Genomic DNA, 23,206 nt, shown 5'->3' with positions numbered 1-23,206 from the left:
GCATCTAGTAGGTCCGCAGTGGCGCACGGAGTGAGCATGCAGCAAGCCACAAGAGCGATGCCAAACATCACAGTTTCTAGAAGAATCCAGAAGCCAGCAGCTCCTTTGTGAGAATCTCTCCTAATTGTTTCCAGCTGCCACGCCTTTTAAAAGGCCTGCAAGCACTTACCCAAACCCGACTGCTAAAGACCTAGCTGTGGCTTTGATCGCTGACCATCTGCAGATGGAAACCCAGACATCTCTAGAGGGCCAGAGAGCCCAGGGCAGTGGGTGCTTGACAGCCTTTGGCACACATCGGTAGCCAGGTGTTGGGCAGTGTTCTGAGGTGTCTGCTTGCGACAGCTCAGTGATGTCTCCAGGCAGGTTCTGTTGCTGCGCTTTCACGAGGAAGGTGCATTCACCAGTGAGGCATTCCGAGGCACTACTGTTCAGGGACGTCACTGAAACCACAGGACTGGACTCCATAGCACAGCCAGTTCTGTTCTGGCCATTGCTAAGTCCTTCTGACTCACCTCAGCCACAGGTTCCCCCACCTCCTCTAAGCCTTCTCAGTGTGCTGGGCTCAGGGACTCTACTAGTAGGATTATCCTCCGACCCTGTTCTGTCTGGTTCCTGTATCAAGCTTTGTCCTTGGTAGGATGCTTAGGATCTTGGGTCATTTTTGACTCTTCTTACACAGCAGCCTTCTCCATGGGCCCTCTGTGAGGCAGGCATCCATGATGCTTTTGTGGGTATCACCTGGTCCTGACTTGAGCCTGCTCCCAAATCTCTCTGCCTGAGCTTTGGCAAGTTGTCCTTCTGTGACCCCTCCCTGTCCAGAGTGGCTCGTGAGCAGGTGTGTTCCGTCATGGAGTTCCAGTTCCTGGAGCCGACTTACCGAATAGGGGTGACTTTGCTACACCGAATACCACCCGAGGTCATATACAGTACCGCTTATAGACGTTTACTAAGCTATTTCTGTCCTACCTTCCCACCCCCATACCCTCTACCAGGATGGCTAGCCAGCCCCTCGGACACTGCTAGCGTGCCTTGGGTGCAGAGTGATCAGGCGGATGAAGGCAGGGCCCATCCTGAGCTTGTCCGGGGCAGGTGGCCGTAAGTGACGGTGCCAGTTTGAGGATGGAAGGTGATGTGAAAGGGGAAGTAACTTCTCTGGCTGTGGTATCTGCTGCTGGGGATGGCCCAGACAGGAAGCAAAGGACGCTGAGAGAGGAGGGAAGAAAGACTCGCTAGACTGTCTCTGAGCCAGGGCCCTTCCTGCCTGCCTCCCCACAGTATCTGTGGAGACACACACAGTCCTCGTCTCTCACCCTCAGAAGCACCCCAGAGAGTGTGTGGTGATAGCTAGTGTGCCACTTCCCTTCCTGACAGAGCCTGACCACGGCAACTACAGTGTTTTAAAATCCTCTGTGGGCCCAGCCTTGGGACCACTGGACAGCCTACCAAGGCTAAGTCCTTTCTCCGCCATGCAGCCCCACCCCGAGTGTACTTAGGACCCTGATACTCCTTCCCTTTGCCCCCACCCTTACATTTATCTTAGGTGGCCAAATGGGCAAGCTCTGTGTGGCTTTGGAGGGCCCAGTGGCAGCCTACCGGGACAAGACAGAACACGTCAGTGAGATCTGAAATGGGCGGGGAACGGCTGTGTTTGAAACAGAGCCTGACCCACGCTATGTTCTCTCCACTGCCACACTCCTTGACAGTCTGGAAGTCCTGCCATGGAGACGGGTGACATCCCTTATGGAGCTTATATCTACCTGCCTGGGATAGATCCCCCGGCTTGAGGTACCACCTGATAGAATGGAACACTAAGAAAACCAGTTTTCATCTAGTGCTCAAGCCAGAGTGTATTAGTCTACTTTTCGTTGCTATAATGAAATACCTGAGGAGGACACTATTGAGGAAATGAGGTTTACTTAGCTTGCAGCCTCAGGGACTGGAGGGGCCTGTGTTGGTTCCGACGTGGTAAGGTCTCATGACAGTGGATGGCATCATACAAGAGCATGGCAGGCAGATCACACTGGAAGCGAGAAGCCAGCCGTAGGAAGGGGGAGCTGGTCTTGCCCCTTTGATGACAGCCCTGAGAACTGCCTTCTGCCTTTCCAAGGGCGTACCTCCAGTAGCCCAATACTTTGTCTAGAACCCACCAAGGACAGTGTCTAACACCTCTGCCGCATTCAAGCCACAGGCCAGAGTAAACCCCCAAACCCAAACAAATTAACTCCAGCACGGACACTCTTGTTAACATTAATAACGCATATTTTAAATTTAATATAGTCAGCGGATCCTCCTGTGTTTTCTAAAATGATTTAACAGCATAAAATTGGAAGGTCACCATATACTCCACATTAAAAGTACAGTCAGGTGTCAGGGATGGGAGGAGATTTGGGGAAGAAGGGTTCCCAGGGAAAGCGGCTCAGAGTTGGAGCCTCCCCCGGGTGTTGCTCTGGGGGGCTGGAAGCTCCAGGGTGCGCCGATCCACGTGACAGAGCTTTTTTCTCCATCTGTCCCTAGATTCCCATACCAAGTGTGCCTACTTTCCAGCCAACGACGCCCATCCCCGAGCGCCTGGAAGCTGTGCAGCGCTACATCAGGGAGCTGCAGTATCCTCTTGGGTCCAGGGCTATGGCCACCACTTAGTGACAGCCCCAAAGACCAAGTGTGGCCTGGAGAGGGATCCGCAGGGCCAGCTCCCTCCCAGCTGCAGAGGGGCCACTCACTGGCGTCTCTGGTCCCCGGGGCTGCCAAGGCTGCCTCTGAGTGCTGGATCCGCTCCAGCTTCTCCAGCACAAGCTTCCCCGTGAGCGGTGTGTGTGTGTGTGTGTGTGTGTGTGTGTGTGTGTGTGTGTAAGGAGAGAAGGGGGCTCCTAAGTACCTTAATGAGAAAAGGGGGTGTCAGCTGCTATCCATCCTGCCCCAGCCAAGGGACAGAAGCTGCTCTTTGGTGCTATTGCGGTGCTGGGTTTGGGAGGATGGGGGAGGGGAAAGGATCTTTTGCTCCAAGGTATAACATCTGCATCTTCAAGTTTTCTCCTAATTCTTGGCATTCTTCTTCCCTGGCAGCATGCCACCTACCTTTTTGCCTCTGCTCTGGGCGCCTGGAGCTTCTGCCCAAGAGCCATGTGTCCTGGGTCCTGTGTTCCGTACTTACTTGTTCCTGTGACTCACACATCTTACCTATAGCCGCCAGGACCACCACCACACGCGATGGGCTGGGCCCCTACCCCACATCAATCACTAATTAAGAAAATTTGCCACAGGCCATTCTGGAGGGGGCATTTTCTCAATTAAGGTTCCCCTTCCCAAATGACTCTAGCTTGTGTCACGCTGACATATAACTAGCTGGCACAGGGGAGGTGGTGGCCCCTCCAGCCTCCTTGGCCGTTTGGAAAACCCAGCACTGCCAGGAGCTGTCCCCAGCTAAGGCTGCTTTCTCAGCCCTACTGTGCGGGCTGCCCACTCAATGTCCTATCCTGAGACAGGAAGACAGGAGAGAACAAGTGAGACTTCCAGAGAGTGAGGAGAGGAGCTATGAGAGCCAGGAGAACCCCCGTGCTGTACCCTATCCCCTCTTCCCAGAGAACAAGTCCTAAGCATCCCTCATGCGGCTTTGTGGCAGATGTTCTAAGGAGTCCTTCTGTAGCCACCCTAGGGTCTGGGTGGCAGCCAAGGGAACCAAGCCAGGAAGCCCTTAACCACTGTCCCCAGGTACAATCACACAGGGACGCAGTTCTTTGAAATTAAGAAGAGCAGACCTCTGACAGGGTAAGTACCGGGCCTCCTTGCCTGGGATCTCAGGGTTTCCCCTATCTCCTACTGGGTTGGATCCCACTAGGGAACCTTGGTGGTTTGCCTTAGAGTGACAGCTTAAGAAGTTAAGCAGGGACTTTCCTGAGAAAGGATGGGGGAAGGGCGCTACCCTGGGAAAGGAAATCCCAATGAGATAGCCACCCAAGGTTGATGCAAGGGAAACTCAGCCCAGCTAGTAGGGCAGCCCTCCTCCCCAGCTTGCCTGGTTGGGGGTAGACTGATGCTAAGGACAGGGAGTGGATGGGGTAAGCAGCCAGGGCCCTTCCCCTTTTTTCCCTGAAGCCTCCCATGCACTTTGCACTTCATGGTGCCTATATCCTTACCGAGTTTGCCCTGCATTCTTCTGGTCATGAAGTAGAAAGTCCAGTGTCCAAGCACCAGATCCCACAAAAAAAACAAAACAAAAAAGCCTGCTTCTCTCACTCCCTAGCCCGTCATGACTCAGCATGTAGACTCGGCATGTAGACTCAGCATGCAGACCGAATCTCTTGTTCTAAACAGTTTGTTTTACGTTGCTTATTTACTTAATTGGGGCAGGGGGGGGTGATGCCCTGAGTTGTTTATTCATTTGTTTAATTGGCCCATCTAGAAACCCTTGGGTTGAACCCACCTTCTCTGACCCCAGGCTCTGCTCTTGTCCTTCAGTTGCTGCTGGGCTGGTGACCCATTCCATCCCGCCATAGCTCCATAGCGTACAGGGGTCCCAGGCAAAGCCAGTGGCCAAGCTGAGTCCCCAGACCTGGAGGACAGGGTTTTTAAATGCCCTAAGGTTTTTTTGCCAGGTGGTGGTGGCTCATGCCTTTAGTCCCAGAACTTGGGAGGCAGAAGCAGGCAGATACTCTGAGTTCAAGGCTAGCCTGTTTTACCGAATGAGTTCCAGGACAAACAGGGCTGGCTACACAGAGAAAGCCTGCCTCGAAAAAAAAGAAAGTTAAGCACACAGGGACAGCTGTCCTGAGATCCTACATCCAGGCTGCAGAGAGTACTTTCCATCAGTTAGCAAGTTCTTTGGACAGCTGTGGTTAGATGAGGAGTGTTTAGTGTGCTCAGGAAGGGATAGCATCCATGTTGAGCTTCTCCCCTCCCCCAGCCCCATTGCCCCGGGAGAAGGCACAAGGCTCTGTACTGCCTCCATTCCTGCCGCCTTCCCCTAGAAGTCTTTGAGCAGGGGCCAGACCAGGGAGGAGAAAGTGAGTGGAGGGAAATGGCAGAGAGAGTGGGCTTGCTTCCTGAGCTCCAGGGCCTGCCTCCTCATCCCCTCAGACTCTAGACTGGGGAGGGGGGAAGAAACCCCAGGGCTGGGAGTACAGTGGCTTGGAGGGAAGTCTCTGCCCAGTGGGCAGGAGACCAGCTCTGCCTCCCTTTCTCATAGGCTGATGGACCTGGCCAAGGAAATGACCAAAGAGGCTCTGCCAATCAAATGCCTGGAAGCTGTGATCCTGGGAATGTATCCTTCCTTGAGCCTGGGAGAGTCTGGTCTGAGAGGCCCAGCCTTGGCTGCCTGCTATGGAATGGGAGGGTCCTGGACTCCCTCTGGTTCCCAGCATGAAGCAGCCTCCCAAGGAGGAGGAAACTCTGCAAAAGAGAAGGTTCTTGGGGCGATAGCTGTCTTAGTGCCTCCTCCCTAACTTGCCAGGCCCACTGCATAACTCTGTTTCTTGAGTCCCTGTTAAAACTCCAAACCTGGGTTCAGTGTTATATCCTGGTTGTGCCATTTCTAAGTCTGGGAGAAGCAGCAGGGAGGCCCACTGTTGGCACATCTAGATGGCGCTGATTTATAGAGAAGACAGATGGGGTCTTGGAAGCCGAACTGCCGGCAGAGATGCACAGGGTGTCTCAGCCATCCCCCCAAGGGCAGAGATGCACCTAGAAAGACTGACAATCCCCCCAAGAGAAGCAGCCCTCTGCAGGGACCCCAGTCAGGGCTGGGGCGGGAGACAGGTACTTGTGACCAGTTTATTAGGGGTTCTTTGGCACACAGGGCTTTCCCCGGGCCTCTCCTTAACTCACTGATTGACCAGTTACCTCACCAACAGCATGCCCACCCTGGAACGCTTCCCCATCAGCTTCAAGACCTATTTCTCAGGGAACTACTTCCGCCACATTGTGCTGGGGGTGAACTTTGGGGGCCGCTACGGAGCCCTGGGCATGAGCCGGAGGGAGGACCTGATGTATAAACCCCCAGCCTTCCGCACACTCAGCGAGCTCGTGCTGGACTACGAGGCGGCCTATGGCCGCTGCTGGCACGTGCTGAAGAAGGTGAAGCTGGGCCAGTGTGTGTCCCACGACCCCCACAGCGTGGAGCAGATCGAATGGAAGCACTCCGTGCTGGACGTGGAGAGGCTGGGCCGGGAAGACTTTCGCAAGGAGCTGGAACGTCATGCCCGAGACATGCGTCTCAAGGTTAGAACCAGCAGTGGTCCCCAGAGCCAGTGTCACCTGCTGCTTCCTCATAGGCTCCCCCGCCATGCTTGCACGGGCTTGGCCTGACCAGTAGATATTGCCTGAGAATGACTCAGGATCAGGCATTACTCAAGAACTCTACTCTAGAAGGAGGAAGCAGTGGGCTGTGTTTGCAGTCATGGGTCTTTGACATGTGAAGGACAGGGACCCGGTACTCTGGGTCTGGGTGCTTTTAATGGAAGAAGCAGTGCCTGGCCTACCAGAATGTGTCAGGGTAGGATAGTGAGCAGCCCCCACCTCCCGGGTCCATCCTGACTCCTGAGTCCCTGAGCTCCTGCCCTCAGTGAAGGACCAGGAGATCAGCAGAAAGGGGAAGGGCACCTATGAGGAAGACAGGGAGCTTGGCAGCTCCTCCCCATCTTCCCACTCATCGGGTGCTGCAGATTGGAGGAATCTCCTGGACCAAGAACAGCAGACCAAGACCCTGAGGTGTTGGCTCCCACATCCTTCTAGCAGAAGAGATTGGGGAGGGGGCTCTCAGTCTCCCTGGACCAGAGATGCCTTTCCTGGGGCCTGCCAGGGCTCTCACTGGAGTGGTCAGCCCCTCTCTGTTATGCAGCCCTACGGCACTGTGACCTGCACCTTCAGATCCCTGCGGCAACCTTGTCTTTCCCTAGGGTGGCCCAGTGACAGCTCCTACACTATGTTCAGAACCCTCAGGGAGTAGACAGCCCTACCAAGGATCTGTTGCCCTGGTGGTTGAAGTGCCAGGGATGACCCAGAGACAGGGCAAAGGCCCCCGAGGCTTGGAGTGCAGCAGTGCCCAGGGCAGCCCAGGGACGGTGGCTCCCGGCAGAGCAGTGTGGGCCATGGGGCAGCCCAGAACTTGCTTTTGTTTCCTCCTGCCCATCCAGATTGGCAAGGGGACAGGCCCTCCCTCTCCCACCAAGGACCGGAAGAAGGACGTTTCCTCCCCACAGAGGGCCCAGTCTAGCCCCCACCGCAGGAACAGCCGCAGTGAGCGACGGTGAGAGAGGAGACCCAGAAAGACCTCGTTCCCCTTCCTCTCCTCTTCCTGGTCCCTCTTCGCTCCTCCCTTCTCCTCCCCATCCATTCCTCTTTGAGAAGTCACTTGGGATGATGGATCCGATCCACGTGTTGAGTATGTGTTGACATGGCCTGCAGCAATGTGGTGCCATTTCCCCAAAGAAAACACCCCTCGGCTGTCTTCGGTTACCCTGGCCAGAAGGTCTGAAGGAGGCAGCAGAATGGACTAATGAGAGAGGGTGAGCCCAATGGGACTCACACAAGGCCCTGAGCTCTCCTGCAGTTTACTGGAGGGGCTCGTCTATGATCCAAGGCTGCACAGCCAGGAGAGAAGGCTTAGAAAGCAACTTTGGCCCCTGTGGTCTGGGTTTTTGTCTGTGTTCAAATGGCAAGATTTGCTATTTAAATACCAGGCCTCTCACTCTGATTCCCTCTCCCACATACCATTCTGGCCCTTCCTTGGTTTAAGCATAATTGTCCTTCTGAAGTCACCTGTCTGCTATGAAGTGAGGGGTGCTGAGCGGAACTCTGGCGCTAAAATACCCATCACCCTGGCTTTGATCTAGGAGGCTTTTGTAGGGAACCAGTTCTGGGCTGTACTTGAAACTGTTACCCACAAACTGTCAGTCTAGTAATTGTCATCAAAGAGCAAGAGGCTGTGTGACACAGGGGATCATCTAGGACACCCCAGGGTGGCTGGCTGAGGTTCCTGAAAGACTCCCCACACCCGCTGCTGCTGCTGTTGTAAAGACCCCTTAGAGGAGGGAAGCCCTGGCTCCCTCCCTCCAGGAGTAATCACTCACTCCTCTTCCTCACCCTCTGTTTCCTCCTGCAGGCCTTCAGGGGAGAAGAAGCCGGCAGAGCCCAAAGCCATGCCAGACCTCAATGGGTACCAGATCCGGGTGTGAGGCAGATGCCAGCACCCCCAGGCCTCCTCTGCTTCTGGAGGCCCTGACCTACCTACTTTGTTCAGGCAGGGGCTGGTGCTGGGCTGGGCTGGGCGGTGAGAGGCAGGAAGGATGCCTCGCAAGTCAGCCCCAGGTGACTTTTCCTCTCGTGGAGTCAGGCGCCTAACTTTGGGCCAAGAAGCAGTTAGTATTTTATTTGGAGTTTTAGCTCCACAGTTGATGTTTAAGGTGTTTGGCGGAAAAGACATGGATATGCTGGTTGCTGTCAAAGCGTGCTCTCTAAGTACTGTGTGTCTTGGGAAGAAGGACTTGCTGGTTCCATGGCTCCTCGTTTCAGCAGTGATCGGGGTTGGTGAGCCTCGCCAGCCTGTGGGATTAGGGTGGGATGGGATAGGGATGGAGAATCATGACCCAGGGAAAGGGAAGCAGGGTAGGGGTGCCCCGAAAAAGCTCCATTTATTCCTCAAATCAGGAACTTGGCAGAGAACACATCTACCTACGGTGGAAGCCTATGGCCCAGGAGAGCCCTGGGGTCAGTGTGACTCTTTAGAAAACACTGTGCCGCCCCCAACACACACACACACACACACACACACACACACACACACACACACACACACACACGCACGCACACGTCACCATGGCCAGCACCACAGGATTAGGCTCTGGGTGAACCAGGAGAGACCATGCAGGGAAGAGTTCCTGGCCCCCAGCACATCTGCTGGTTTAGTCTAATCTTGGACTATTGCTGAAGAGCTGGACTTTGTCGAGCCCAGAACTGCACAGGGGACACCATTGACCTTGAGAAACTGACTGTGCATGGGGTAGTTGAGTGGGGCTCTCTAGATGTCTGAGTGGGCTCTTCTCTCCCGTTCTAGTAATCTCAGCCCTTGCTGGGGAAACAACACCAGACCAGGATGCTTATACCCCAGGCCTTAGCTACCCATTTAGGCTTGGGGTAGCAGCCAACTTGAGCAGTTCCATGGGGCACCGGCAGGGAGGAGGTCAGGAAGCAGGAGTTGTCTGTCTCCTGGCCCTCAGGCAAGAGATCCCTGATGGGAGAGTGAGGTGTGGAGAGGGGCTGTCAGGACTGGGACAGGAGAGACAGCCCAGGAGTTGGGCGTGTAAGTGAGAAGTGTGTGAGGCAGTTCAAGAGAGGGCTGTGTGGGGACCAAGTTCCCTGCAGCACAGACAGTGCTCGGCAGGTTGCTGGAGGCTCTAAGTGACGAGGATCGCAGGGTGAGGAGACCTTGAGGGGGCTTTCCTGAGAGGCAGAGTCAGCCGGAGCAGCTGCAGTGTGGCTGCAGAGGGTTGAGGGCGTGGATAAGGGTACCAGAACTAGGAACTCAAATGCAGAAAGTGAGGAAGGGTTCTGGGAGGGGACTGTGCCCAGGAAAGAGCTTATCCCATTAAAGTGGGCTGCTGTGTCCTGCTGTTCCCACAGTGCAGACCCTAAGAGGTGGTTGGGGGGAGGGGATGTTTTGCTCTGTTCTTTTTGTTAAGGCCAGGACTCTGAACTGGAACGTGAATTGTAATTTTTTTAAGTTAACCATCAGTGCAAGGTGAGAGAGTACCAGCCTGCAACCTCCGGGGTAGGAAGCTTGGGCTGGTTGGGCGGCGACTCCTGCTGCACTGTGGATGGAAATGTGACAGTTTTAAGTTTCCCGGAGGCAGAAAGGGCCCACTCCCTGTGTCGTCCCCCTTATCCCACCCTGCAGAGATCATGTGTGGGGTTGCTGTTTCACCAGAGGGAATGCAGTAGGATGGAATGGTGACGCTCTTGCCTGCCTGAAAATGGATGGTGGCTGGAATCAGAGGAGGGGGCGGGGATGCCTTTGCTGGTGACAAATCACATAGAGGCTGGCTGCCCATCACACCAGCAGCTCCTAGGCCCAGAGCTAGGCCCACGAACCCAGCACAGGCACCACGGAAGGCCAACTGCTTAGTCCCTTGTCTCACCCGGCCAGTTCCATGGCTGGAGCTCCAAAGGGTCGGGACACTATTTGATCCACCTCAGAGTTCAGGGAGTAGAGACAGTGGTCCCCATGCTCCCATGCCCATTTGAGAGGTACGAGGCTGGACAAGATCTTTTCTGACTGTGAATGTGGCTGCTTATCCATAGCCCTGTATGTCTCTGGGAACCCCAAGATGTGACAGAGTATGGGAGGCAGAGGTGTGAGGGAAGCTTAGAGGTGTCAGGTAAACTTAGAGAAGAGCTCCAGGTCCCAGAGCCTTAGGACAGTGGCTCTGAGCTGTTCCTTCTCTGAGGCCCAGGGGAGAAGGAAGCAGATGGAGGTTGGGCTTGTTCAGGCTGTGGGGGAGCAGCTGATGGCCGGCTGTAACCCTGCTGTTCACCCCTCCTGAGCTAAGGGCCTCCGGCCTGTGGAGACTGTCATAGGCCACAGTGGTGCTTTTTATTTTTTACTCTTTCTCATATGTAGCAAGCCACCCTCCCCTCCAGGACCGTCTGCACGGGCTGCGCTTTCTGGGGCTGGCCTTGCAGTGTGGTTTCTGGGGAGGCAAAGGAGGGGACGTTGGGGCCTTAGTCACCATCCATGGCGTCACTTCATCTCACTTCCTATGGGGACGGGGACCTGGCAGGTGTGACCCAGACTTCCTGACTCAGGCCTGCCTTTCAGCTTCTCTGCCCCACCCTTGGGGGCTGCTGGCTGAGGAGGGTCAAGGTGAGGTCAGAGTAAGTTCCTTGGAGGAGGTGGCTGGGGCCAGACGTTCCCTGTGTTTGGTGTTGGCTCAGAACACTGGAAAGTTGGCTTCAGAGAACCTTCCTCTCCACCCAGCTCCCTGCCAGTCCTTTCCCTCCATAGCCTCACATTCCCATGCTCCTCTCATCCCTCACGCCAGCCGCTCATCCACGGTGGGCACGGCCAAGTGAGCAGAGCAGCAGCCCCCTGGAGCCAGACACGATGATGAAGCCTAGGGACCGGGTACTGAGGAGCAGACTCAGAAAATTGACCATGGCTGATGTCTAGTCCTTCCTGTCATTTCATGCCCCAGCCCCTTCCAGCTGGGATGACTTCCTGGCTCAGGGAAATAGGTCTAATGGTAACTGTAGTGCCCCGAGGTCTGTGTCCATGAACACCTGGCTTTCCTGCCTGGAATGGGTTCTGGCTTAACACATCACTGCCCCACCCTGACGTGCTGTCAGTGGTGTTAAGAGTGCAAGGATATGCAGGTGGGGACCCATAAGAGAGGGATAAAAGGCAAGCAGATTCTAGAGGGAGTAGATGGGAGCTAAGGATTAACCCTGCCAGGTATCTCAGCCTCCGGCCAGCATCTCCAGGCAGGTGGGGCTGCCACAGTGCTAGCTAGCTGCTTGGTGCTTTGGGGCCCCAAGCCTCCTTGTTAAGTCTAAAAAGAAGTCTGGATACAGTCGACCCCTGGGCCACTGATGATGGACCATCCACCCCGTGTTTTGTTCAGTTGATGTGTTGTCCTAGATGTCATTATCCCTGTCTTTGTATCAGTATTACCCCCGCCTTTCAGCACAGTTTGTCTCATTCCTTTCTCACTTTCCCCACAAAATGAATAAAGTCTCCCAGCTCCTGTTGTATGGGCTGGCAGAAACCACGCGAACGCTTGTCTGTTTCACTTTGGGAGCTGGAGCCCAAGCCCATTCCCACACCCGTCGGCCCCCTGCTTGCAGGAAGAAGCCAAGATCCTAAGCAGATGGGAGGAGCACAGAAGAGTGGGGAGCAGGAAGCCTCCTAGCCCTGGCAAGCCACAGTGGCGGTGGGGTGGCGTTTCTGGATTCTGACCCGGACCCTGTCAAAAGCTATTCAGCTCTTGCTAGCCCTAATCTGGGATTAGGTTTCCCATCCTGCCCGGAGGGAACTCACACAACTCCCAGGATATAGCTGGCCCTCCACAGTCAATCAGGACAAAGAGGGAAGTCAGTTCATTTCAGGAAGCCGCAGCAGCAGGGACCTGAAGTTGCCCAGCCACGGCTTTGGGAAAACCTCTGGACCCACCACTGTCCTCTCCTCTGTCCTTTGACGCTGAACCTCTTACCCACCCACACTAAGGCAAGTGCAAGCACTGAAAACCAAACCAACACACGTAGGAATTCTCACTTAGAGCATTTGTCATTAAGAGTGCTGTGATGGCCAGGCTTGGGGTCAGCATGGCAGCTAGGAAGGAGAAGCGATCTGCTAATATCTAGGGGTAGCTTGACTCCTTCATTTACACTGACCACTTAAATTGAGACAGTCTTGTTATCACCCAAAATTTAAAACACGGTTACATCAAGGAATCCGGATTTGTGGATATGGTGAATGCATGGTGTTCCATGGGGATGTACTGTTTGCATGTGTAAATCTAGCTACAGTGAAACACAGCAGAGGGCTTGGTAAGAAGCCCCAGTGGTACAGCCGCACAGTGGGCCTGGAACTGCTCTTGAACTGAGGGATAGGGGTGGCCTAGGGTGAGCCTAGGTCATCAGTGAATCAGGCTCATTGTGGTCACTGCTGGAGTGAGCCAGGCTCACCACGGTCACTGATTCGCCACTTTCATAGAATGCAGATACATTGTCGCTGCTGACCTCCAATTTCCTGGAGGAAGCATTTGCCTTACTCTCTGCTGCCTGGGCTATCCCAGGCATACAGCCTGGCTGTACCTCATTCAGACTCATGATTAAGTTGACACTTCCCAAAAGCCTTGAAGAGACAGATGGACTGACTCATCCTCCCCATCTGCCAGGACCTAGCACTGTGGAGGGCAGTGACAATGGGAAACAATTGTCGTACCAAGGACTGAGATTGACCCAGATGCAGGTTGCCTGACAACACTTAGAGTTTGCCAAGGGGGTGGAGAACCAGCTGTTAAGGCCCAACAGGTGGAGGAGTCAGACCATACATGACAACTCTTTGCAGTCCCTAGCCAGAGAGAATTTGCTAATGGAAAACAAAATTTCCAAGAATGCAAGTGTTAATAAGATATAAGACGTCATTCTCTCCAGAGCTAGCTGAAGTCCCACTCAGTAGGTCATAGGGATGGGGAATAGTACAGAAGAACCAACTTCCCTGCAAAACACATGGAATTTACATTCTTCTGCCCCAGTGTGATCTGCACCTCACCAGGCTTTCTAGATGTCCCTTGTCTTCAACAGTGCACCAGGATGTTGGGGATCCTGGGTCCCAGACAGCTCCTTCCTGGTAGAAACTAGAGATGGGCTTCCATGCCCTGGAAAAAGAGAAACTGCATTGCAAATCACTTAATACACCAGAACCAGTGAGTCACTGCATTCTAGCATTGGAACTGGAAAGAAAAAGCAAAATGAAGCTAGTTGATGGGATCCCTTCCCCATCTCCACCTGAAAGCTGTTTCTGAGCTCTTCCCAGCTCCTGCCCTACGATGGGCAACCGGCAAGAAAGCTTGGCTCCTCTGTTCCCCTGGGAAGGCTGTGTCTGAGAGCATAAGCCAGCAAGAAATTAAGCCATGATTCAAGACTCTGGGCATGTCACTGGGTCTCTGTTTCCTGGGGTGGAAGGGCTATCAAGACTACACCCCTACTGCCTCCTAGTGGGAGGGAAAATCACTCTGTAAAGTGTTTGTTGTGCAAGCATGAGTATCTGAGTTGAACCCTTAAAACCAACATAAAACTGGGCACGGTGGCACAGTCTTGTAATCCCAGCACTGGGAAGCAGAAAGGATCCCTGGAGCTCACTGGCCAGTCTGTCTAGACTACTTAGTATGTCCTAAGCCAGTGAGCGACCCTGTCTCAAAAAGCAGGGTGGATGGACCCTGAAGGATGACACCCACAGTTGATCTCTGGTCCCCACATGCATGCACATACACATTCGCAAGCACCCACACACACATACATTCAGTGGAAGCTCAGTGTAAACTATTAACCATGGAGGCCCGAGGGATCCTTCATGCAGTAAAAAAAAAAAAAAAAAAAAAAAAAAAAAAAGCACTAAAACTGTAAACTCAAAGCCCGGAGCTTTCAAATACTTCCCAGCCCATGGGACCAGTTATCCAACCTTCCTCTGGACAACTATCCTCAATCTACCAGAATTTTTTGGCATTCTTAGCATCCCTTTCTTGCCATGGTACAAGCAACATGCACCTAAAACACCCTCAGAAGTACTCTTGCAACTTCCTTTCACCAAGGGATGCAAACTCAAAGGTGAGGGGATTAAGTGATTTACCTAATCATCAACCAACCAGGCCAAGGGAAGGCACCCTAATCCTAATCCCTGGCTAGATTTTTTCTCCCTAAATCAGTGGATTCTGACCCAGAGTGCACCACAGCTCCAGGTGGCTTTAAATAATACCAAGTCCCTGGGGAGACACTGACTGGAGATTGAGTATGGGGCTGACAACTGTTGAGGTAAGACAGAAAACTATGGCTCATCTCACAAGGCCTTGGCTTGCTGTACCGCATGAGGAGACCAGAGGAGGACATAAGTACTGGCAGTTAGGGCCGGCAAGGAAGAGAAGTGTTTCCAATGACAGATGGCCCACAGCTTAGCCCTGGCTCCAGACTCCAAGAGATGATCAGAAATAGATACCCGGCAAAAGGCATCTGCTGCACAACACATATCGTGCCTCACACAGCTGCCACTGCTTTGACCAGGGACATCCTGCTTTCCACACCGACCCATCTGCAAACGTCTATGGTCTACAGACAGACACAGGCAGCAGATGGAGTAAGGGCACACAGCAGCTAAATTGGAACCCTTCCCTTCTCACAGGAGGACAGAGAAGGCAGCCGCACCCTGACTTCACTCAAACCTGTTCCTCCCAAGCCCCAGAGCACGGGCAAGATAAGAGACAGATGGCCAAATTTTCTATTCCCCATTTAGAGCTGAAGGCCCCACCCTCCCCTAAAGCCCTACCCCCAGGATCACAGCTCTTCAGAACCTCTCTCTGCCCACCACAACCTCCAGCTCTCTCAAATCCCATGCCTCAGAGTCCTAATGAAAAGACCAACAACAGAAGGGGCATGTAAGCCTTTATTTGGGTAAACGTTGCCTGGTTCTGCCGGCTACAGAGTGCAGCTTAAATGCCATTTAAGCCCCCACACTTCATTTCTAAAACAGAAACAAGTAAGAAACGAGGAGAAGATAAACCATCAAACCCTGGCACTCCACCTTCTTTAGCAGTTGAACCTGCGTACCCTGGCAGAGGGAATAATCATGGACCCTTGTCCTGAGAACCAACAGGGCACGGTCGTGAGACCTCAGGAGGTGCCCAGAGAGAGACGGTGAAAAGTGGGCTGTGGACAGACAGGCCTGGGGCTCAGACAGGCAAATGTCCAGTACGCAGAAAACAAAACCTAAAAATAGACACACACAGGAAAAGAAGTTCCCCCAGAACCTGAGCGAGAGAAGCTGAGAGTCAGCGATGCAGCAGCCTTGCAGCTGGGTCTTTGGCTTTCAAATGAAGGAAAGGAAATAAGGCTCTGGCCCAGCATCCCTAGCCACAGCCTCGCAGCAACCCACTCCAGTCCCCAGGGGAAACAGAGCGGACAACCAGCAAGGGCCAGCAGGCACTGAGTTAAAGCTATATGAGACTATGCCCCAGCAATGAGTAAGGCATGCAGGTGACACGGTATGGCCTACAGGGGTCTTGAGTAGAGTCCCAGGTTTGGGGAGGAACGGCAGAGCAAATCTGCAAGCACTGCCACCCTGAGTTCTTGGAGCTAGTTTGCCCAAAGCCAGGCTTCTGTTGAGATGGTTTGGACTGAGCTACACAGCAGGATTCTCTCGAGAGAAACTAGAAGGGAGCAAGGAAGGCAGGAGGAGGTGGGGTGAGGGAGGGGAATGAAATGGAGAAAAACTCTGAGGTGTGCAGGGTCGGAGAACAAGGCTCCGGGGCTCCAGTCCTGGTGAAGGCAGCTGTAGAGCCTCTTGCTCTTTCTACCGGGACTCGAACTCTTGCCCAGTTCTGCAGAGTCCAGTGAGATTACAGTTCCATAAAGGTTCATTCTCCTTATCCTTAAAAGGCTTTAAACTTCACACCACTGTACCAGCCCACTGAACCCCAATACGAGACTTCAAACTGCCTTGCTCAGAGAAGTCCTACCAAAATCATTCAGGTCTCAGGAGCTCTGGTGTTTGCTGTGTCCCTGCCTGCTGCTCTAGGCTGTGGGCCCGTCTGTGTCAGAAGTAACAAGTGCGCCCAGGCTGCCTAGATGACTGGCTAATGAAACTCAGAGGGTAAAGGGCCCACACCTGCTGCCTCCGGCAGCACACAGCTACTGTGTCATGGTCTCAGCCTGCCCCTACCTCAGCACCTCATGGTGGCACATGAACTAGGCAGAGCAGGCCTGGCTGAGCCAGGCAGCCCCCCACCCCCAGAGAATTCACACTTTACACACACCTTGCATGTGCATACCAGAACCCAAGGGCAACAAAGGGATGGGAAAGTTAGGTCAGAGGGTGCCACCAAGAAATGGCTTGAAAGCAAATAACCAATGAGATCAATAACTCCCGCAACCCTGGTCATTAAAAATCAATGGGGGAGGGGGCTCTGGGTACATGGAAGGAAGGAGAACGCTTTCCACCTCTCCCAGGACCGCCTAGCGTGTGGCACAGGATTAGGAAGAGGTTGGGGCAGGACGTGGACAGGCCTGGAGAAAGTCTAACCACGGGCAGGAGGGAATGAAGGGAGGGACGTAAGTTTCCACAGCACGGGGCATATGCAGTCGTCGATCCAGTGAGCTCTTCCCCTGGGGGCCCTCATGGGGCAGTGACTTCCATGCCGAAGCTGGCGAGCAGGCAGAGATGGTCTGAAGAGTAGAAGGGGTTGGGTAAGCCATTGGCAGCCCAGAGAATCTCTTCAGAGAGGAGGGAGAGGCGGCCCAGGAGCTTCAGAGTTCCATCTCGATCCAGCCTGTGATCTGGGGCACAAAGCAGAAGTCAGTAGGTACAACGGTCACCAGCCATGCTCCACAGTAGACATGGGCCTCAAAATGTGCACTGTAAATTAAACAGCATCCATGTGTGCACACACCTGCGCACACAAACATCCCACCTGACATTCCCACTGGACGGCAGGGACAGGGACACAGGGACAAATGGAACACTGGCCCTATGCCCAACATTACAAAGTTTTTGACTTTTCAAGACAAACAGAAATATATATACTCCTTATATAAAATATGATTCTAAATGTAGGAAATTAATTCAAACATTATAAAAGTAACACTAGGCATAGGGCTGGCCCACTGCTCACCGTAACTAATGGCAAGAAGAAACAGCTTCTGATCCTACCCAATTTCTGCCCCTACACAAGTCTAATGACTTCTACTGCTCTACCTTTATCTCTGTGATGGGAATAGGAATGCCTGTTCCCCTGCCCCAACCCTGACACTGCAGGAAAAGGAGAAAGCACGTAGGCAGCCTGCAGAAAGATGGTGCACAAACCTGGCCCCCTGTCTGCTTCTGTGACGCTCAGGTTCATGTAATCCATGCCAAGCCACCAAATACCTGACCCTGGGGTGGCTTCCAGAAACCCGATTCACCTGGCTTACCAGTTCTATTCTCGTTCTCACAGGATTCGGCTGAGAAAAAAATGTAATCCACTGTCATCCCAAGACCTAAGGGCATCGTTGTAACCTCTGGGCGGCCATGCTGGGGCAGGAAATGGGTATACACTGAGGTCAGGTGGAGACAGTGCTGGATGCTGCCTATAGACCTGCAGGACAGAAGGTAAGATGTCAGCTAACAAAACCTTTTCCCTCAGGTCACTTCCTCTTTGGGGTTTATGAATATTTTTAAAGGATAATACTAATGTTGATTTCAACTGTTGCTGACGCCAGGCAATTTGTGGCAGTGTTAGAGTCTCTGTTAGGAAGTTCTGAGAGGTTGTGCAAGGTTGTGAAGATAAAGTTTAAGTTTCAGTGGAGCCCAGGTGTGGTGGTTTGAATGAGAATTGGCTCGTAGTTAAATATTCAGTCCTCAGTTGATAGACTGTTTGGGAAGGATAAGGAGGTGTGGCCTTGGAGGAGGTGCGTCACCAGGGGTGAGCTCTGAGGCTTCGAAAGCCCACATCAGGCCCAGTCTCTCTCTCCTCTCCTCCCCATCCTCTCTGCTTGCTTCCTGTGAATCAGATGTAAGCTCAGCTACTGCTCCAGCCCAAGCCTTCCTGCCTGCCTCTGTGTTCCCTGCCATGTGGCCATGGACTACTGCTCTGAAACGATAAGCAACCCCCAGTCAAATGTTTTCTTTTAAAATCTGCCTTGGTCCTGATGTTTCATCACAGCAATAGAACAGTAACTAAGATACCAGGATGTGGGAGATGCCACAACCATAGTATACCCATCATGGAAAACTGGAGGTGTGGAGCAGATCTAGCCTGAGAGAAGCCATGTGTGCTATTACTGGCAGCAGAGCTGGAGAGGCCGAGCTACCCAAGCCTTTTGGAATCCAGATGATTCTGTCCTGAGCCCCACCCAGATTCCCAACATGGAGCTGCAAGGGTTAGTGGTTTTCCCTGCTGGGTCCTGGTCTTTTGGAAGGAGAAAGTTTACTCTGTGCCATTGTATGTTGGAAGTATGTAACTTCTTTTTTGTTGTTTGGGTTTTGTTTTGTTTTAATTTTTTTTTGAGACAAAGCTTAACTATGTAGCCCTGGCTGGCCTAGAACTTCACTAGGTAGCCCAGAGTCACAGAGATCAAGCGCTGGGGTTAAAGATGTGTGCCTCTATGTGCAGCTTCCTTCCTACCCAGGAAGTGCAGAGAGTTCCTGATCTCAGAAGAGGCTCATCACTCACACTTTGAAACTATGTTGGAACTGTTAAAGACTATGGGGACTTTTGAAGTTGAGCTGGATGCATTTTGCATTATGAGATTGCCATGAACCCATGGGACGTGGGGAAGAAAGTTGTAACTTTAAAGTGATGTGGTGCAGGTGACAAGCTGTAGCGTTGTGATGGTTAATGCTGTAAACGTGATGGGATCGATTACCTCTGGGCATGCCTGTGAGCAATTATCTAGATTAGGTTGAGACCAGAAACCCACCTTAACTGCGGGCGGCACCATTCCACAGGCAGAGGTCTTAGAGTTACCAAAGGAGAAAGTAGACAAAGCACTGTCTATCAGTTCCTGTTCCCTGACTGCAGGTGAACAGGACCAACCGTGGCTTTGCCACCTGACAATAAGCCCTTCCTCCCTTACGTTGCATTTTCCATGGTCTTTCATCACAGCAAGGAAAACTAGCACATTACTCCGTCTCAGCAAAGTCCTTCCCATACTAGGAAGAGGCTGGAGATCTCAGCTAAAATCAGAGAAACAGAAATGAAAGCGAGACCCCTTCTACTCCTCATCCATTCACCCGGTAAAGAACACCAGTGTACTCATGGAAGCCAACATGTCTGCTGGGAGGCTTTCTCCCTCATGGGCTCTTCACCTGCAAGAATATCACCTTGGCTTCTGCATATGTGTATGCCCTCTACAAGCTTATTAGGGAAGAGGGGACTTAGCAAAAAAGTAATCCCCCAGTATGCCTCAGCATAGCTAGTGAGAATCTCTCTCTCTCTCTCCTGCCTGGACTGAAAACTGGAAAGAAGTTTACCTGGAGAAGACAGGCTCAAGTTCTGATATCTCTTCCTCAAAGATACTCTCGGCCCAACCAGCAGGTCGATCTGTGGGGAGCAAGAGAGAAAAGGTTTTGTTATCCACAGGTCAGAACCTTTAACCTTAAGATCCCTCTCAGACCCTGGCTGTACTGTTCCAGAAGGTCAGGGAGGGAAAAGGAAAGAGAAAGAGTGATGGGAGAAGAAAGTGAACCACGGCTAAAAACCTGCATTTAAAACTGGTCATGCAGTCACATGGTGCAGAATGAGGAAGAAAATCGTCAAGAGTCCCTCCTACTCAACCCCTACCTTGTACAGGACCACCAATGCCATCCAATTCCTTACACAAAACTGGCGCACAAAAATAAGTAGCCTTCCTTATATATAAATGCTGAGAAAGAAACCAGATAAACAATACCTTTCCCAATAGTCTCAAAAAGTAAATAAAAATAAAATACCTTGGGGTAACTCTACCAAGCAAGTGAAAGACACTGAAGAGAAACTGAAGAAGAAACCAAGAGATGGAAAAATCTCCTATTCTCACAGATTGGTTGGATTATTGTGAAAATGGGCATGTTACCAAAAACAATTTACCAATTCAATGCAACCCCATCAAAATTTCAACATAATTCACAGAATTTGAAAAAAAAACACTTCAGCTTCATATGGAAACAGACAGGCAGGCAGGCAGGCAGGCAGACAGACAGACAGACAAACAGACAGACACAGACACACACACACACCAGGATAGCTAAAATAATCCTGAGTATAAAAGAAGTGCTGGAGGTATCACCATCTCAGATTCCAAGTTGTATTACAGAGCTATAGTAATAAAAATAGCATGGTGGAATGAAAACAGACATGTTAACCAATGGAATAACTAAAGACTCAGACATAATTCTATACACCTACAGACATCTGACTTTTTTTTAAACAAAGAAATCAAAAATACACACTGGAGAAAAGAGAGCATCTTCAACAAATGGTGCTGGTCAAATTGGATAGCTGTATATAAAAGAATGAAAATAGATCTGTATCTATCACCTTACACAAAACTCAACTCCAAATGAGTTAAGAACTTCAAAAAAGACCAGACACTCCGAATCTGATAGGAGACAGGAAAAGACTTTCTGAACAGGACACTGACAGCACAGGCAGTAAGATCAAAAATTAACCAGGGGACCTCATGAAGCTAAAAAGCTTCTAAACAGCAAAAGACATCATCATTCGAGAAAAGTGGCAGCCTACAGAATGAAGAAAATGCCAATTTTATGTGTGTGTTTGTGTGGGTGAGAGACAGAGGGGAGAGGGAGGGAGGGAGGGAAGAAGAAAGGAAGGAAATCCACAAATAAAGAACTAAAGTAACAATTTAAAAATGGGGTATAGAGCTAAACAGTTCTCAAAAGATGAAACATACATGGCTGAGAAACACTTTTAAAACGTTCAACGTCTTTACCCATCAGGGAAATTCAAATTAAAACTGCTTTGACATTTCATCTTATCCCAGTCAGGATGGCCAACATCAATAAAACAAACAACAGCTCATGCTGGCAAGGATGTAGGAGAAGGAGACACTCACTGCCTGCTGTTGGAAGTGCAAACTGGTAGAGCCCCTATGGATATCAGTGTCTACTCAAAGGACTCAACATCTTACTACAGAGATATTTTCTCATCCATGTTCATTGATGCTCTATTTATAAAAGTCAGAAATTAGAAACAGCCCAGATGTCCATCAACTCACGAATGGATAATAGAAATGTGGTATTTACACAATGGAATATTATTCAGCTGTTAAGAAAAATGAAGTTATGAAATTTTCAAATAAATAGATGGTCCTAGAAACAATGGACCTGAGTGATATAGGAACATTGCACAGCCCTCATCAGAAAAGCTTCTTCTTGCCATAGGTGGGAATTAACACAGAGACCTACAACAGGACAACAGTGCAGAGTGAGAGACTTTGGAGCACTTGGCCCTAAATGAGCCATCTTTATCAAACCCCTCCTCTCAAGGCTCCAAGATCTATGAGGCGGAGGACACAGAAAGAATTTAAGAGCCAGAGAGAGTGGATGACTCCAAAGAAACAGCGTCGACCAGACTCAACAGAATTGATACGTGAACTCAGAGGCTGTGACTGCAGACAGGACCTGCACAGGTTCAAACCACACAAATTCCCAGCACCAACAAAGGGAATGGACACAAAGTGCCACCCCTAACCAAGTTATTTGCAACTGAAGCATGCTGGGAAGAGAAAATCAACTTTCTTCAATGGGTATGTTACCCACACTCCAGGGCAGGCCCCAGGCCCAGGAGTATCTACCTAACACACAACAGACTCCATGTTTCTTTGTGTACTTTTTGTTCATTTTCATAGTTTTTATTTTACTGATCTTTTTCTTTTTCTTTCTTTTTGGGGGGGTCTGTTTTGATTTTTTTTTCTTTTTTTCTTGAGAGAGACAAACACAGAGTTGGTGGGTTGGGAGATAAGGAGGGTTCACAAGGAGTTGGCGTTGGGAGAGTGGAAAGAATATAATTATACTATATTGTTTTGTTGTTTTGGGGTTTTGGGGGGGTTCTGAGGCAGGGTTTCTCTGTGGCTTTGGAGGATATTCTAGAACTAGCTTTTGTAGACCAGGCTGGTCTCGAACTCACAGAGATCTGCTGGGATTAAAGGAGTGTGCTACCTCTGCCTGGCTAATTATACTATATTGTATGAAATGAAAATTTTTTTAAAATGTGTAAGTCTAAAAATTCATACATCTATGGTCCTTCAATTTTTGACATAGGGAAGATGGATAGAAAGTGATCACCCATGTGTATGGAAGCTCTTTGGGTGGTGGTAAAAAATGTTCTACAGTTACGACTCAAGAATTTAGCTCAGGGACAGAGTGCTTGCTTAGTAAACACATGGCTCTGGGTTTGGTCCCCAATATGAACTGTGTCAGCGGACAAGAACAAAATGTTCTAAAATTATATTGTGGTGCTTGCTATCCCAACTCTGAAACATACTAAGATAGTGAACTTTAGATAAGTGGATTTTGTAAATTATGAATTTCACCTAAACAGAGTTGTTTTTTAATTGAAAGGATAAAGGACTATTATGGACAAATTTGGCCAAAAACATTGATAAATCAGATGGAAGGAAATCCCACTTCATGTTTCTGATATTTTTTCTTATCATATATTTTGTTGTTGCTCCTCCTACAAATAGTTTTACTTTCATTATATCTTGTAACAAAGCAAAAACATTATATGTGACTATTACTGATTGCTACATATTAATTTGTAATTAGCTATTTTCCAGGATTATCTTAATTCTAATGCTATTGGCCTTGGTTGTTTCTCTTGACCAACTACACAGAGGTATCATCAATAAGTACCGATGTGAACACTTAGGCTTTCTTATGCTTCTATCTCCTACTTCTGTTCCTGTTAGTAAGTGTCCCTGGCAAACAGAGGCACAGCTCCTTTAAGAGGTGGCTTCCTGGCTCTGTGCT

The 23,206-nt window shown here is 50.9% G+C and overlaps 2 protein-coding genes across 7 annotated transcripts in view; one reads left to right on the top strand and one right to left on the bottom strand.

The window, feature by feature from the left end:
* The window catches only part of Vash1 (vasohibin 1), a 16,210-nt gene extending 4,448 nt beyond the window's left edge, over positions 1 to 11,762 (top strand). For all 3 annotated transcript variants that reach the window (XM_021235199.2, XM_021235198.2, XM_005084006.4), the window contains 6 exons: positions 2,515 to 2,603; positions 3,709 to 3,765; positions 5,183 to 5,257; positions 5,832 to 6,213; positions 7,128 to 7,240; positions 8,096 to 11,762. In XM_021235199.2, coding sequence (XP_021090858.1) covers positions 2,515 to 2,603; positions 3,709 to 3,765; positions 5,183 to 5,257; positions 5,832 to 6,213; positions 7,128 to 7,240; positions 8,096 to 8,168 — 789 coding nt within the window. In that variant the 3' untranslated portion in view covers positions 8,169 to 11,762. The remainder of the gene's footprint in view (positions 1 to 2,514; positions 2,604 to 3,708; positions 3,766 to 5,182; positions 5,258 to 5,831; positions 6,214 to 7,127; positions 7,241 to 8,095) is intronic.
* A 3,365-nt stretch (positions 11,763 to 15,127) lies between these two features.
* Positions 15,128 to 23,206, bottom strand: part of Angel1 (angel homolog 1) — a 29,415-nt gene continuing 21,336 nt past the window's right edge. For all 4 annotated transcript variants that reach the window (XM_040742705.1, XM_005084005.4, XM_040742706.1 and 1 more), the window contains 3 exons: positions 19,709 to 19,778; positions 17,668 to 17,831; positions 15,128 to 17,034 (listed from right to left, as the gene is read on the bottom strand). In XM_040742705.1, coding sequence (XP_040598639.1) covers positions 16,874 to 17,034; positions 17,668 to 17,831; positions 19,709 to 19,778 — 395 coding nt within the window. In that variant the 3' untranslated portion in view covers positions 15,128 to 16,873. The remainder of the gene's footprint in view (positions 17,035 to 17,667; positions 17,832 to 19,708; positions 19,779 to 23,206) is intronic.

This window comes from Mesocricetus auratus, unplaced genomic scaffold (genome assembly GCF_017639785.1).
Source record: "Mesocricetus auratus isolate SY011 unplaced genomic scaffold, BCM_Maur_2.0 Super-Scaffold_15014, whole genome shotgun sequence".
In the NCBI taxonomy this organism is placed as follows: Eukaryota; Metazoa; Chordata; class Mammalia; order Rodentia; family Cricetidae; genus Mesocricetus; species Mesocricetus auratus.
This window is presented reverse-complemented; position numbering and strand designations above follow the sequence as displayed.